At 45.1% G+C, this 15,728-nt stretch overlaps 1 protein-coding gene across 1 annotated transcript; it reads right to left on the bottom strand.

Moving 5' to 3' along the window:
* Window positions 1–856: 856 nt before the first annotated feature.
* On the bottom strand, window positions 857–14,677 carry CLDN11 (claudin 11). The gene is made up of 3 exons (XM_061167877.1): window positions 14,311–14,677; window positions 10,137–10,301; window positions 857–1,601 (listed from the first exon to the last, which is right to left on the bottom strand). The coding sequence occupies exons 1-3, from the start codon at window positions 14,534–14,536 to the stop codon at window positions 1,369–1,371; spliced, it is 624 nt and encodes a 207-aa protein (XP_061023860.1). The 5' UTR covers window positions 14,537–14,677; the 3' UTR covers window positions 857–1,368.
* Between the last annotated feature and the right edge of the window lie 1,051 nt (window positions 14,678–15,728).

The raw sequence follows: 15,728 nt of genomic DNA, 5'->3' as shown, positions 1-15,728 counted from the left end.
CTTTACTATGCTGAGAATAGATAAAGGAGTGTATGTGATACTTGGCACTCGGTATCTGATGGTTGCCTATTTGTATGACTTAAAGAAGCCATAATGTCCCTCCTTAAGAGACCCACAGAGCATCTAGGTTCCCCTTATGACCACATGTAACCATCACGATACAGTGAATAAAATCTCTTTTCAATTATTCAGGGCAGAAAGGCTTACTCTTGAATCCCTGACCAGATTCCCTATAAATTACTAGTAGAGATCAACAAAAAATTTAAATTGATGGAAGATACCTTTGGATACAACAGAATATTACAGGCCAGTTTTGCAGACAGTCTGTTATTTTATTGCATAGATTTTATTTAAAGAACAAAATGCACCATCAATGTTTGGAGAGTTTAGGGTCTTGGATACCGGTACACCATCAGTGTTTGCACCCGTAAAGCCAAATTCAACAGTACAATTTATGTTAAACAATACCACTTCAAGACAGCTAACAGAATGAAAATAGAAAAGGGAGAAAGTTTTTAAAATATGTTAAATTGAAGCATATGCAAGTGTAGGATTAAAAACTATATCCTACAAACCTGGAAATCAAGAATGTTCTGTGGCATGTCAGTTAGTTATACTCACTTGTGCTATTATTTACGGTATCATTAAAGTCTGTTTGGTTCATTTCCTTCATACTGATGCATTGAGAATTTCAGGAAAACCGTGGTTATAAAAATGAGCAACCTTAAAAAGTATGTACAGATAAATGTAAAATCACAAACTAAAAAATATCCCCACCCCTTGCCCTCACCTTACAAAAGGGAAACATCCCCACGAAGGGCAAGGTCCACAATGCCCTTCCCTACCCCACCCCGCATTCCCAATTCTATCTTTTTCTATTGGTTATAACTAAGTGACCTTGGAGCTGAGAGGAGGGAGGGAACAGAGAGGCATCTCTATGAGGCTCCCATTGTCATCTGTAACAGTTTGAAAGTGTCTTTTATTTCTCTCCCCACACCCAACTCGGCAATGTTTGCAAGATATTTGAAATTTAAAGAGAGAGGAAAAATTTTTTAATATATATATGTGTGTGTACATATATATACATATATATATGTATGACAAAAGAATGCCCAAGAAAAGAGCTAGTAATGGGCAAAACCATGGGAAAAAAAATGTGCGGCATTATCTGAGCTAAACATTTCTTTTAAGGCGACAGAAGGAGAAGGAGATGTTAAGACTACAGAATGCCAGACAGGATGCCCTTCTAGAACTTTGGCTTTGGAGCCTGGCAGAGGAGTGGGCTTCCCACCCCCTCGCAGTGGCAAGCGAACCTAGGGCCAGGGGCCCGGCATCTACAGCACCTCCGTGGGCAGGCTGGCAGCTGTCTTATACGTGCGCACTCTTGGCGTGAGTTGGGGAACTGGAGCCTGAAGAGTAGTAGAAACGATTTTCCCCGAACGCCTGGGCATCTCCAGCGCAGCAGACGATGACACAGCCCCCCACGAGGCACAGCACAGCACCGATCCAGCCCGCATACAGGGAGTAGCCAAAGCTCACGATGGTGGTCTCACGGTGGGCGCACACGGGGAACCAGATGGTGGCGACCATGGCGCAGAGAGCTGGGGGGACAAGAAGAGGGCTGTGACTGAGGAGCCCCATCACACACCCACAAGACCAGGCTCCCCTTCAGCCCACACATGCGCCCCTCTGGCTTCCAACCAACTCCAAAACTCAGCACGCTCAGCTCTGCTCCCTCGCGGACAATCTGAACCTAAAGGTTGACATCTATCTCACATCAACTCTGTGAGACCCTGTGGACTGTAGCCTGCCAGGCTCCTGTCCATGGAGTTCTCCAGGTAAGAATACTGGACTGGGTTGCCATGCCCTTCTCCAGAGGATCTTCCCCAGAAACAAAATAAAAGTCCAATGTAAAAACCTAGAAATAAGTCATTTAAGTCCAAAAACTATGCATCTGTATTTATTTATATATCCTGACTTTATATACTTATAATTCTATTCTTACACTTCCTTAATTGTATTGTAATTATCTCTTTACAACTCTATTTCCCATTCCAAGGTCTGAGATCCTTGAAGGCAGGGCCCATGTCTTATGTTTGTAAAGTCAGTGTTTAGCTCAGAACCAAGTACAGAGTATGTGCTCGGTGTATACCAGGTGAATGACTGGATGACCTGAGCTATTCAGAAATGAGAAACAAGATGGTACCCATTTCAATGTCCACTCTTTTTTTCTATTTGGTCAATTCACAGTACAAAGACCTGAAGAAGCTATACAAATTCTCTTGCTGTGGGGAATACTGCCAGGTATCAGCGGAGTATCAGCTAGGAGTCTGAGTCTGATTGTGCTGCTCAGAGTCACAAAACCTCCACATACACACACACATGAACAGTTCCCAGAGTAAAAGAAGTTACCCATTCAAGGACTGTGACCCATCACAACAAAAGTCATCATCATAAGAAAGAGCCTCTACATCAGTTAGTTTTTCCCCTCCTCCTAAGCAAAGTAACAAAACAGGAGAGACAGGAGCCTATAAAGATTTTTTAGAAGGTTTTAAACCGCTACACCAGCACTGTCAAATAGGGTAGCTAACAAGCTACATGGGCTATTGAACACTTCTTATGAGGCTAGTGAGATTGAAAACCAAATTCTGAGTTTTCATTAAATTTAAGTGAACACGTAGCTAGTGGCTAATGTACTAAGCCACAAAGCTCTAGAAAGTAACTTTATTCTTACTTTGGTGTCATCTGATTTCTCACAACTACAACTAGACAGAAATTTTAGGTAAAGCTTTGAGTTGGGGGACTTCCCTGGTGGTCCAGTGGTTAAGAATCCACTCCTCAATGCAAAGAACTCGTTTGATCCCTGGTTGGGGAACTAAGATCTCACATGTTGCAGGCGGACTAAGGCCTGCCCACTGCAACTAAGACCTGAGGCAGCCAAATAAACATTTTTTTTAAACAAATATTAAAATAAATATTTTTTAAAAACTTTAAGTTAGGATGCCACATTAAAGTTGACAGGCCAAAATAAACATGTTTCTAATTGTTAGTCATAAACACTTTGATAAATTCAAGGCAGTCGTTGCACTGTTTGCTACCCAGGGAACTCTTGTCACTTCCACTTAGCACACCTTTTTTGATTTCTGCTCATCCTGAGTAATTTTCTAACTGACCTCTATGCCCACAGAGAAAAAAACGTAATTTTTCTTTAATAGCACTCAAATCTTACAGCCTTGTACATTAGATCAAACTAAAGAAAAGATTTAAGTCTTACGCATCTTGAAAGACCTCTTAGACTATTCCATTGCACTTGTCTAGCTTGTACAATAAGGTTTTGTTGACAACACACTAAGCCCATCCCCGCAAGGTATGTATAGATAAATAGACATGATTCATGTCCTAAAAATGTATAGATTCTAAGAGGAAGTCAGAGTAAAAAAGTGAATCTGGGGGCTCTGAATTGCTCTAACTGGCTTTCTAACAGCCTAAATCCACTCCATTAGTTGTGAACTACTCACATATTTAAGGAGTTTATATAGATTATCTTAGATGCTAAAATCTATTCATATGTTAACAACTTCACTTTACTTAAACAGCAATGCCCCATCATGCCAGCTTCTGTAATATTTTTATATGAGATTGAGAAGATGTATTTTCCTTCTGTGAATAGAGTATACTCAAAAAGACCAGCTGATCTGATTGACCAAACCTTCCCTTTCTAGCACAGGGCTTTAAAGATCTATGATACATTTTTTTCTTTCTCTTCCTCTGGCCACAGATTCCAAGTCTGGCACTCTTGGAGAACTGCTTGGCTATTGTCATAGTTATAATCTAGAGTGTCTGAGCCAGAAAGAATTGCTCTAGATTCTCCACATCAAAATACGATCCAGCTATACACGATTAAATACCAAAAGGGGGCATGTGTTCTGAGATGGACAATCTAGCAAGGGCTTCCAAACACCCATGCTTGATTAGAGGGAAAAGCTGAATTCCATAGGAAAAAAAGATTTGATTCCCAGTTGATGTGGCTCAATCCAATTGATCTTTCCTATAAACAATTAACTGGATTCAAAACAGGTTACAGTTCAAGTAAAGTTTTATATTTTCCAATTATTTACACATATCACACATACACACTCACACACACACATACACACATGGGCATTCTTCACATTTCATTTTAATCTCACTTAACTTCAGGTTTGGTTTAGATTTTACAGAGTAAGATTTAAATATTGCCTCTAATTTCACTGAATTCTTCCTCTTTTACTAAGCAAAGTAATAAAACTAGGTTATTTTCATATAGGGAAAGAATCAGGCTCAACATACCAAAAGTAACCATCAGTTTTGATTTTGAGTGTTAGATTTTGTTAGACTTTATTCCTATATAGTTTACTAGGAAAAGGAAAAATCAGAAAAATGTCTAAAGATTTAAATAATGAACTTATAGGACTGGGTGAGTGAGTGGGTGGATGGATGGACAAATGGATAGATGAGAGGTAGACCCATTTCTAGTCTATTCTCCACTTCATTCACACCAAAATGGGCTTCTAAAATTATAAAACTTTAATGTAACTTAACACACTCAAAGCTACAAACTCATGATTTACCTCATTAGATTTCCTTCTTTTACAATCCATGCAAAACAAGGCAAATGAGCACCAGCAGACCCTTTATTTCCTCATAGATAATTGAACTCTGGGTGGAAATCCTGTGGCTCTCAGAGACCAACCACATCAAAAACCACTAGAAGATGACAGACCACCACACAACATAAGGGAATGAGAGGTTCGCTGGGAACAGTGACCTTCAGTTGAACTCACATTGAAGAATGCTTAAAAACTAAAAAAGGGAGAGTTTACTCAATTTGAGCATGGCTTGAAGGGAAAGAAGAATATGTTTTAATCAGTAAAGTTAAAAATGCAAGTCATATCATACTCAACTAAAAGATGTGAAATGTTAATAGAACTGGCAGTAATTTTGGGCTTTCTTAAAGACATAGAAGGCCTGCTAGACTTATTTCTACTTGCAGATACATACACACGTGTGCACGCGCGAATTTGTAATGATTCTCTCCATATCTGAGGAAAATACAATGTTTTTCTTAAAAACCCACAGTTACCCATAAAGTAAAGAACATGGAAGGGAACTTTCATTTATTTTTATGTCATCAGAATTTAAGTCTCTAAAAATAAGACAGGGGAATTTTAACACTCAGATATTTCTGTTTTTCCCCTTCTACCTTCAGAAGATGCAACAGTTAACTGCACAAGAGGAAAAAAATTTTGCCACTTGCGGGGGAGTAGAAAAGGAAAATCAGAAATATCATCATCTTAAAAATCAAAAGAAGAAGAAGGGGAGAAAGAAAGCTTCACTTTGTAGATAGAGATTCATCTGGACTCGGTCCTCTCACAAGCAAAATTCCGTGCTCTTCATAAAAGAAAATAGTCTTGTCTCTTTTGATAAATTTCAAATCATTTAATATAATCAATTCTTTAGTTGATAGAAAACAGCCTCATTAAAAGTTATCAATGATCTTGATGTAGCCAAACAGAAAATATTTGGGAAAGCAGTTTTAGAGCAATGAAATATTAAGTGCAGTTTTTCATCTCTTTAGGGTTAGACAATACATATATATGGAGTTAAATAAGTATGATGAAATTAAATGAAATTGGCACAGGTGTTTAGCTTTGGAGGTAACAACCTAGAAAGAGATGGGCAGATAGACAGAGAAGCCTAGAGAGACAAAAGAGCAGCAGATTTCTTCCTTCCTCCAACGAACACCTGTTTTCAGACTTTGTCACTTTCTATACTAAGCACTGAAAAAACTTTTAAAAGCATCATTTCTAGATCAAACTAATATTTTTCATTAAACTCACTTAAATTACCCTGAGTTTCATTAGTAATACTGGGGGGGGTGGGGGGGAAACTTCCTTTATCTGATAACTGAGATTTGCTTCCAAAAAAAAAGTCTGAAGACCGGGAGAGAAGTGGAAGTACAGAGACGAAGCAAGTTGACTGTGAGTTGATCATTACTGGGAATGAGTTTGGGTTCATGGAGTTCATGATACTAGTCTACTTTTGTGTATGTTTGAAATTTTTCACAATAAAAACTTTTTGAAAATCCCCCTCCATGTAACATTTCAGGAGGCATTGAACACAGTCTTCTACAATTGATACTATTATATCATATGATCTAACTGGCTATTCACATCAGCTTGTCACAAAGAAGCCAGTTAACTCAAGGCGACAAGTAGTGAGATTTCTAAGGACCTGTTGGTTGAAGTCATGTGTACTTTGTTGTTTCTCTATAATTTGAAGCCAGAAGAACTTTGGTCCTACTTTCTTCACTTGCCACTCTCTAAATTTTGACAAAAGAAAACCGTGGTGGGATGACACAACGACTTTTATGAATATCTAATATTTACAACAATCATCAAGTCAATGGAATATTTGAGTACATTATTTTCCTAGCTTGTTTTCAACACTTTCCCCTTTATTTCTATTCCACAAATCACTATCTCTTTTTCCTGCACCCTTCAGAAAAAAAAAAAAACAAGCTCCATGGTTATTAGTAAAAAAATTTTTTAATCACAAAGTTCCAAGTTAAAAACTCCTTTTCAATACAAATAGGATTCCTGGGGCCAAATCTTTTAAAAGGAGGACAGAAGACAAAGAATTCCACTTAGGAATTCCACTTTCCTTTCCTTCCATTCCCTACCCTGTCTCCCCAAGAAACACCAAAATCAAGTACTTTCTAACTTATAGCAAGGTGCAGATTAGTCTGAATCAGAACTAAGCTTGAGCACTTTCAATTGTATAGCTTCCTGTGACTTTTTATAATGGAATAAGCCAAAAACTCAAACCATTAAGCCCTACATTCTAGTTTCCACAAAGCAAGCAAAGGCAGTATTTCCATTAGACCAGGATGTGACCTGGTGTCATCTCTCCTTACCAGTTCCACGTGGGGACATGACCCTGCAGAAATTAGACATGATGGAAGGAATACCCAGTTGCCTTCTAGGCAGCTCCTTTCTAGGTTACCTCTCTATTTCCTGTAACCAACAATAGCTACAAAATAGCAACCATTTGTTGAGCACTTAGTATGTGCCAGACAGGACACTAAATAACTTGGATATCTCATTTCACTGTTCTTACCAACCTCAGAAGTAGGCAGTATTGTCCCCATTTTATATAAAGCCTCAGAGGCTTTAAGTGACTTTAACTGTCCCCGTTCACAGAGCTAGAAAGCGGCAGGTCTGAGATTTAGTACAGTTGGTCTGACTCCACATGATAAGATGAAGCATCTCAAGGCATAGGTATCACCTGCTTCGGCAGGAGCTCTTGAAAAGCCACAGATTAGAATTATATACATCCTGGATCTGAGAAGCCAGATGCTCCTTGAACTACTCATCTGGCTTAAGAAGTCGGCAGCATCAGGCTCCCATTCCTTCCCTCAAAGCAGGAACCAAATCCTCACACCACTGAACTCAGACTCCTGAGACGACAAGCTGTTGTATGGGAGTCATAATTTTTTAAACTTTCAGAAAAATAAAGGTTTCCAGAGTCAGGAAGAATGGATTTTAATTAATAGTGCTTACATTTTTCATTCCAAGATTAGCTTCGACTCTGTTCTGGTTCCCAGGTCCCCACACCCAAAGTGTGCTTGGTCAGGGACCACACCTCACCTGGAGCACTGTCAGTGACCCCGAGGACCCAGCAGGAGCCCAGTGCCAGCTTCTGCTAGAAGAGCCCCAGCAGCCCCTCCCAGCCACACAAAGGGAGCCTTCACTCTCTCCTGCTCCTCCCACCCGCTGCCAGCCGGGGAAGCAAGGCTCTTGGGCTCCCAGCAGAGAAGACCGGCGAGGCCAGCAGGTGCCACACTTGAGACAATGAGCTTTACATTTCCAGAGTGAGCGAGCTGGTTCCAGTCTAAACAACATCCAGCCCAAAGGCAAGGGGCGACCCACTGAGAAGTAAATCCGGACAGGAGCAATCAAAGAGAACGCAGGCACCACTGGAGATGCAAGGAACAGTGCCCTTGTTCCATCATAACAGTGACGGGTCAGAAGGGGCAGCCTCCCCATGCGGCGGGGCGTCCAAACACTCAACGCCCCCTCCACCGGCTCCCTCCAGGCTGCAAACAGGGACTGAGGAGCTCCCATCCCTACCTGCCCACCCACCTCACAATCTCCTAAGATTCTGTCTATATCCACCAGCCCACTTGAAAAAGATTAACTGTATATAATTTGACTAGGAAGTTTCAGACAATAGGTTGCTATTTTTTTTTAATAGCCATTATATTCAACTAGATAATTCAGCGGTTTTCAGGAGAGTTTTAAATACCAATTTGTGTGTATGACTTTGCTTTTATGTCTTTATTTCCTACAAGATTTGGGTTTGGGATATTTTCATGTATTCTCTTTTAATGTGACTCTCATACGGATGACCAGGGTTTCTAAAGAAACACAGCAGACCCATTCTTTGGCTTTGGCATCCTCAGAGTCAAAGAGAGAGCCTGCTGGGGCGTCTGTAACACTGTGAGGAAAGTTACAAACAACCGCAAACGTTTAGGATGAGAAGGGTTTCACCTGGATTCTGCAAAACAGCTTACTTGCAGAACTTTGGTCTACTTACTGGAAAGGGAGTTCAGATACAAAGATCTGACCACCAAAAAGCCTCACAAGGAAGGACCCTGTGAGTTGGATGAAACACATGTGATGCTGACCACCATGTGTTCCTCATGGCACTCCCACAGAAATTCTTTGTGGCTGGAACCAAAAGGTCCATGCCCAGATTCTTCTCCCCAAATTATAGAGGTTTTCTGATCTTTTTACTCCTATTCACACATACACAGGCAAGCCCCTCCTCTGAATTCTCCATAGCTTCACAAGTCTCTAAACACCTTTACAATCATAGGCACCCCTATTTCTTATGTCCCCCTCACCTCACCAGTGACACTGTGGGTGACCATCACTAAATAGCACTGACCTACACAGAACTCTGACTCCCTACCTTGCCCCCTCAAACACCCAGTCTGATACCAGTTTGGGGATGGAAATTTCCTGTCCCAGGGGAACTTAATTTATATCTAACTTATACCCAGACCAATGTCTCTTCACTGATAGCTCAGTGCATTTTGCAACAAGAGCTGCCATTCTGAAAATGCCTGTCTTCTATTAAGATTTAGAATGGTAGAAATAACCTTCAAAAAAAAACCAAGAGATGAAATCACTGATGAGAGCAAGGACCCTCCCCAGGTTGGTAAACCACGACCCCAGTGTGCAGGCGTAATAGAAACACTGAACAAGCACATGTCATGTCCTTGGTATGAGCTGTCCCTCTCTCCAATCCATGACCTGACCATCTTCTCTCCAACTCTCAAAAGTCATCGCTGGGATCCTCTGCTCTGGGAAACTCCTCCAGTCTGAACCAGATACCTTGCTCTAGGTATGCACAGCCCGTGTACCTTTTCTAGGTAAGCATGTCCCACGCTCTATCAAGATGTCCAAGAATACTCAAGGCAGAGGCTGCCTTCTGTTTGCCAATGTGCCAAGTGTCTACCATGGTGCCTGGCCCTCAGCAAGTGCTCAATGAAATGCGTACAGAATAAAAGATGGAGTGATTCATCACCTAGTGATCTACTACCCTTGACATCTTACTTTTCTCTTGCCCTTCTTTTCCTCTAGTCTTTATATGTTAAGTTCTCAATCTTGGTTGCACTTAAGAGCCACCTGGGAAGCTTTCAAAAAAATATCTTTGCCTGGTCAGCTGTCCAGAAATTCTGAGTCAATGGACCTGCAGTGGGACCTGGGCGCAGGTGTTTCCAAAAACAGACTCCATGGTGAAGCCTGAGTGGAGGGCCACCCTATAACCCTCTTCTGCCCTCTGGTCTCTCTCTTACGTATTCCCTCAAAATCCTTTTTGTTTGTTTTTTCTTATTTTTATGTCCAGTGACTCCCACAGACATTATTTGTCCCTCTGCCTCACCCACCAGGAAACATAAAGGAATACACATGGTGAGGTATTTTCCCCAGTGGATTCACATGTCTTCCTGGCCACATCTCTTGAGCAGCAAGACCTGAGATTCTTCAGGTCCACTCCGAGTTGGGGTGCTCTACAAAAAGCTGTCTTACCCACAAGAATGAGCATGACACCAGCCAGCTGGGCCCGCCTGTACTTGGCCACACCAGGCTCGTGGCCCATTCGGATGCACGGGAGAACTGTGAGCAGCAGGAGAATAGCCGGCAGACCCAGGACGGAGGCAGCGATCATCAGGGCTCGGCAGGCCTGCACATAGCCTGGAAACAAGAGCGCAGACAGGGTGGGTTAGGCCACAGGTCCCCTTGGATCCTGAATCCCGCCTCACAGAATTCAGCACCATGTGCCTGCTTTCCCTTTGTCCCACTGCAGGACTTCAAATATGTTCAAAGGTGTCCAAACGCAGTGACAGATGAAAGAGAGGCTGGGGGCAGGAGAGACTGAACAAGGATCCCTGGCTTTAGACCACTCATCCAAGTTTCCAAGATGAAGGCGCCAAGAGTCCAATTACACTGTTACATCACCTTCTAAAAGATTCAGATTGAAATCTAAATCTTCCAAGAAGTCTTCTGCTGCTTGACGTGCTCTACCTGCGTGACCTTGGCCAAGTGCCTTGACACTTTTCCTCATCTAAAGAGTAAAAATAATAATAGCACCTACGTCTTGCCAATGGAATCTAAGATTCAATTCGTAAATTCATGCAGTGCTCGAACAGTGCCTAACCCAATCTAAGTACTGCAAAAAGGGGTCCGCTATTATTACTGGTATTGCCAATATTATTCTGTGTCAAGGCAGTACTTTTATCTCCAGGTGTACTGGGTGATTTTTGTCCCTTAACTATGTGTTTTTAATTCACATTGTGTATAGTGTGTGGTTCTAACTAGACTAAGCTAAGGCTCAGGGTCATTTTCTTGATTATCTCCTGAGAAGCTGCTATGCTCATGAATCCTGTCCCCAAAGATGGTCAGGCTCCCCCACAGTGCCCTGGACATACTTCCACAATGGTCAATTATCCATAAAGGAATCTCTCCAACCCCCCCAAGGATTCTTGGAGAACAGACACCTGCCTTGGCCTTTGTGGAGTTAACACAGTGGTCACAGCAGATGATGCAAACATACAATTATGAATGATGGCGTTAACAAGTTGAATAATAACAGTGGAGCAAAACTACCTGAACTTTATACCCTCCAATAAAATGCCAGGTAACTACTTTATTAAGAAACAGATTAGAATATGTTCAATGTTTGTGTAAAATAAATATGAAATGCTGGGAGAATAAGACAGACTTAAATACACTGTTTCTCACTAAAACACTCCTTCTTTCCAAAAAAGGAGGGGAATGGTACATATCTAACCCTCCTCTTTACTCAGTGAAAAGTAGAGCCAGTGGCCTGGGGGAGGAAGAGTTAATGGCAAAACCAGAAACAAGCTCCAACTTCTGCCTCATGTGCCAGGACCCTGACACCAAACCAGCCTACCTGTGCACCAAGACCCAACTGCAAGATTGCCTCTTAGCAAGATGTAGTTTGCCAGAATTCAGAGTCCACAGTGACTGACATCACCAACATGAGTTTGAACAAACTCTGGGATGTGGTGAAGGACAGGGCAGCCTGGCCTGCTGTAGTCCATGGGGCTGCAAAGAGTTGGACACAACTGAGCAATTGAACCGCAGGAGTCCACAAGGGCACTCTCAACCATCGCTCACCTCAGTTTCTTCTGAATTAAGGATAATCAATCAAGTATCTGTTGACCTGAAGACCCCCAGAAAGCAGCTACAGGTTGGTCTGAGGCAAGACCTCTGACCACAGGACCGTGCCCCTGTGGCTGAGAACCAGGGCTGGCAAAAAAGAGAGTCAGTCAGCCACCCAGGTTCCAAAATTTATGGCTCAGGCGGTCCACAAGCTAGGTGCCAAGGCCACGTTTGAGAATCTAAAGAAGGAGACTGAGATCAGTCCCTGTCCCCACCTAGAGTGTGAGAGAGGGGACCCCAGGAAGAATGAGTCCCTCCCCGAAATGCACCCCATCTGTGGGATGGTCTGTGTTCTCTGAAAACAAACCACTTTTCACCAAATGCTCAGCAAACTTAATTTCAGGAAAAGGAAGCAGAGAGTAATTATTTGCTTCACTCAGAGTCTAACATATACCATGCCCAGCTTTTAATAAAAAAAAAATTAATAAAACTACCATTTATGAAGCCTTTACTACATTAAGGAGGCTTTTGCATCTCTCATCTCATTTAATCCCCAAAACAATTCTGAAAGATAGAATGAAGAAGACAGCTGGGGTTCATAGAGGTTAGTAACATGTCCCCAATCACCCAGGTTGTGAGCGTTGGATCCCAGAGTCTGACCCAGATCTACCAACAGCAGCTTTAACTGAAGGCATATCCAGATCTGGGTCCCTGATCTCTGTCATTCTGAAAGTCTAAAATGGAGAGCAGAGCAGGGGAAGATGCAGGAAGGGCAGGATGCTATCTCTATATCTCTGAGGAATTTAAAATGTGGTAGGAGAACCTGATGCTGGGAAAGATTAAGCGCAGGAGAAGGGAGTGACAGAGGATGAGACGGTTGGATGGCATCATCGACTCAACAGACATGAGTTTGAGCAAACTCTGGGAGATGGTGAAGGACAGGAAAGCCAGGCATGCTGCTGCAGTCCATGGGGTCGCAAAGAGTCAGACACAGTTTAGCGACTGAACAACAAAGTAGAACCTGACTCACAAACAATGAGTAAAAAAGCCCTTAATCTGCACTAACGGGGAAAAGAGTCAAATATCACGGTAACAAGGAGGAAGGGATAGATTCCGACTACAGAGACCTGGAAACAGGAAGCGTTGAGGTGAGGCTTAAAGAAGGGCAGAGCCTGGAGGGGGGACGGGTTGGGGGGGAGGGGGCGGGGAGGAGGCGGGGCTTCCCTGGAGGCTCAGACTGTAAAGTACCTGCCCGCAATGCAGGAGACTCGGGAGACACGCGTTCCACCCGGTTGCATCCCCTGGAGAAAATAATCGCTACCCACTCCAGCTCTCTTGCCCGGAGAATCACATAGACAGAGGAGCCTGGGAGGCTACGGTCCATGGGGGTCGCGAAAAGTCGGACACGACTGAGCGACTTTCACACACACACACAGAGCCTCTAGGAGGGAGGGAGCGAAAGGCTCACCCAGGGAAGGCAAAAGCCAAAGGATCTCAGTCAGACTGGCGGCCTGGGGCCCCAGTTACTCCGCTTGTTAAAGAAGCCAGGAAAGGCCTTCAGAGGCGCACCATCCTCAAGGCTAGCGGCCCAGAAGGCAGTGGTGCTTACGCCAGGGCAGGGATAAGCCAAGATTCCGAGCAGAAAACCCACAGGGGCGCCCGACACCTTGTCGATCACCCAACTGGCTAGAGGTTTAAATCTGAATTGAAACTGGCCCAGAATTTTCACCGGGGCAGCAAGTAAGGATGGGACTCGAGTGGCGTCGGGGAAAGAGGAGACTAGGCAAGCTTCCCTCCCCGCCCCACTGTGGGACGCTCCCGGAGAGGAGGGGGCGGCCCGCGGCGGTGCGCCTTTTCCTAGGGTGGGTGGGGCCTGCAGCGCACCCGCTCTTCTCTGTCCGACCCCAGGGTGCAGAGCCGCGAAGGGGAGTCGCGGCAGGCCCGACTAATATTACTATTACTATTCGAGGGGCAGAGGGTGGGGGGAAAGAGACAGGCCGCGGGGACCGCGGGGACCCTTCGGGCGCAGCTAGGAAGATCTTAACTTGGCCAGGACACCTCGGCCGTCCCACAAGGACTGGGAAACTCAGCCTGGGCCTGTTCCGATCGCAGGAATGCTTTTGTTTCTCTTTTTCCTCCTCGCCCGTGTGGGTACATTCTTACTGGGAAAGCAGGGCGCCTGGGAGAGGTGGGGAGGGATGGGGGGTGTGGAAGTACTTCTGATCTATCATGGACGGTGGGAGCAGGCTGCGGATGAAGCGGAGGTAATTAACATGCACGGAGTTCCAACTGTGTGTCCACGTCCCAGTTCATTACCTTCTCAGGGTGACTCGGCCAGTGGTCACCACTGTCATCCCAAATTTCAGATAAGAAAACTGAGACCGAGAGAGGTTAATCTCAGGGCTGCCTAATTCCTCCTCAACCGAGTGGTACTGCAGATGTCAAACGGTGCCCCCCAAACCTTCAAGCGCCCACATATTTCTGTGAACGCCTCCCAATGCCCCCTTCCCGCGTCTGCCCAGAAGGAAAGGGTTTATTCAGGAGCAGCCACTTGCGGGGCATGGGGAGGGGTCCTTACCCGGCAGGATGAGGATGTCCACCAGGGGCTTGCAGTGATACAGCCCCGTGGCCATGACGCAGTCGGCCCACAGCCCCTTGGAGCCCAGCTCGTCCAGCTTGCGGCAGGTGGGGATGGTGTAGCCGCATGTCACCACCCAGTCATTGGTAGACGTGGTGACGATGATGCCGATCCATCCCACGAAGCTCGTGACGAAGCCCACTACCTGCAGGCATGTGGCCACCATCGTAGCCAGCTTGGCGTCCCCGCGCCTCGCCCCTTACTAGCTGTGCCCGCGTCCGGGTTGGACGGCGCCTGCCCCTCTCCCGCGCTCTCGAGCCGCCGGCCGGTGACGGCGCGATGCGGGACGCTGGAGGTGGCGGGAGGCCAAGAGAGGCTACAAGCCCAGCTGCGCGACGGGCACCCGGCGGGGATAGCAGAGCGGCTGGGCAGCTCGCCCCCGCCCCCCTCTTTAAACCCCGCAGACCACGCCGGCGAGCTCCAATCCGCGACGGCTCCCTGTCCTCTGGCCAATTGCAGGGCGGGGTCCGGAGTGGGATGTGGAGGGAAGCGGGAGAAGGGGGGCCCGCGGGCGGGCTTTGCACGGTTAGTGTTGGAAATAGCAAAGTTTGGAAATAAAATAAATCGAACCACGTCCCAGTGATGAAGAGCGACAAGAGGGCCCGCGTAGGGCGCGAGTTCTATTTTGCTGAGAATTATTTCCCTTCTTGCTGCCCTTCTTTCATCTCTATCTCTGGGTCTCCGCTTCGCTCCATCCCTCCTCGGCTTCTCCCTACTCCTTTTCCCCAGCTGAGAGCAGGGACCGTGGGACTCCAGGGGGAGCCCAGTACAGTTCCGCCTCGACCCATGATGGTAACTGATGAGCTGAGAATTACCCTAAAGAACAGCCGCGAAGCATTCAGCATATCCTAGTTACTGGCGGAAAGAAAATGAACCTTTGCCCAAATCATCAGAGGTGGCCATGGCCATTGACATGACAACACCACCATTGTTGCTGTCTGTAGCCACTCACATTTGTGCAGCTGTGTCATGTACTATGTGTTTGTATTTGAGCTGTGTTTAGTTGCTCAGTCCTCCATGGACTGTAGCCCACCTGGCTCCTCTGTCCCTGGGGATTCTCCAGGCAAGAATACTGAAGTGGGTTGCCATGCCCTTTTCCAGGGGATCTTCCCAACCCAGGAATCGAACCCAGGTCTCCCGCATTGCAGGCAGATTCTGAACCGACTGAGCCACCCGGGGAAGCCTGATGAATGTGTTTTTGCGTATGTACTTATCTCATTTAAACGATTGCTACATTTGTTTAAACGTAGGAACAAGTTGTCCTTTGTCCTAGGAACAATTGTTTATACATGGTACTCATGAAGAGGCAGCATGAGAGAGGGTAAGTTGGCTGAGTACAATAGCAAGGAAGGGATAGA

The sequence above is a fragment of the Dama dama genome, chromosome 19, assembly GCF_033118175.1.
Source record: "Dama dama isolate Ldn47 chromosome 19, ASM3311817v1, whole genome shotgun sequence".
NCBI lineage: Eukaryota > Metazoa > Chordata > Mammalia > Artiodactyla > Cervidae > Dama > Dama dama.
This window is presented reverse-complemented; position numbering and strand designations above follow the sequence as displayed.

Excerpts from the sequence above, each read along its gene's own strand:
- CLDN11 (XM_061167877.1), bottom strand. The coding sequence starts at position 14,536 with ATGGTGGCCACATGCCTGCAGGTAGTGGGCTTCGTCACGAGCTTCGTG. Across the intron at positions 10,302-14,310 it reads GGACATCCTCATCCTGCCGG|GCTATGTGCAGGCCTGCCGA; the intron begins GTAAGGACCCCT and ends TCTTGTTTCCAG. Across the intron at positions 1,602-10,136 it reads TGTCATGCTCATTCTTGTGG|CTCTCTGCGCCATGGTCGCC; the intron begins GTAAGACAGCTT and ends TTGTCCCCCCAG.